The 688-nt window shown below is 66.9% G+C and overlaps 1 protein-coding gene across 1 annotated transcript in view; it reads right to left on the bottom strand.

Annotated features, from left to right (window-relative positions):
- Positions 1-318: 318 nt before the first annotated feature.
- DDIT4 (DNA-damage-inducible transcript 4) overlaps positions 319-688 on the bottom strand; it is a 1,608-nt gene continuing 1,238 nt past the window's right edge. The window contains exon 2 of the mRNA XM_009895781.1: positions 319-682. Within this exon, the coding sequence (XP_009894083.1) occupies positions 319-682 (364 nt within the window). The remainder of the gene's footprint in view (positions 683-688) is intronic.

A 688-nucleotide genomic window follows, 5' to 3' on the forward strand; every position in this document is an offset into this window, starting at 1 on the left:
AATCAGCCAACAGGAGGAGACCATCTGCCCCCCAGCAGCCCTGCTGCTGCATCCAGGAGCACGGTCGCCGTAATCGTCCCACAATCATCGACAGTGTGAAGCGATCTCTGCCTGGATCCCGCTCCGCGTCAGGGATGCCCCAGCACAGGCGGGCACCCCACGGGGACCTCCGGCTGCCCGAACTACTTCCACCTACAGCCCTACTCCAGCCTAACCTAAACTACAGCGGCTGGCCGGGGGCGCCGCCGCCCCAAGCCGCCACGCTCTAACCGGCTCTTCCAAAGCACTGGGGTAAGTCGCTTCTCCAGCGGGGGCCCATCAGCACTCCTCTATGAGCAGCTGCTCAGAGCTGTACAGCTTCTTCTTGATGACCCTGAAGCCCGTGCTCAGCTTCAGCGGCGTGAAAGCCGGCCCCGAGCTGAAGAGTCCCTGGATTTTGGGCCAGAGGCGGGAGTCCAGCCGGAGCACCAGGGTGAGCTGGAAGGTGGGCACCACGGTGGGGTCCACGGCGATGTGCCCCACGTCGTGACAGGCCTTGCCGTGCTCCACACAGAGGTCGAGGAGGGCCCCGCGCAGCCCGCAGGGCTCGCTGCAGGCCAGGCGCAGCAGCTCCGTCCTGACCTGCGCCAGGAGCTGGGTCGGCATGAGGAGCCGGGAGCAGCGCTTGGACCCCAGCGGGGCGCTGGCC

This window comes from Charadrius vociferus, unplaced genomic scaffold (assembly GCF_000708025.1).
Source record: "Charadrius vociferus isolate BGI_N301 unplaced genomic scaffold, ASM70802v2 scaffold1452, whole genome shotgun sequence".
NCBI lineage: Eukaryota > Metazoa > Chordata > Aves > Charadriiformes > Charadriidae > Charadrius > Charadrius vociferus.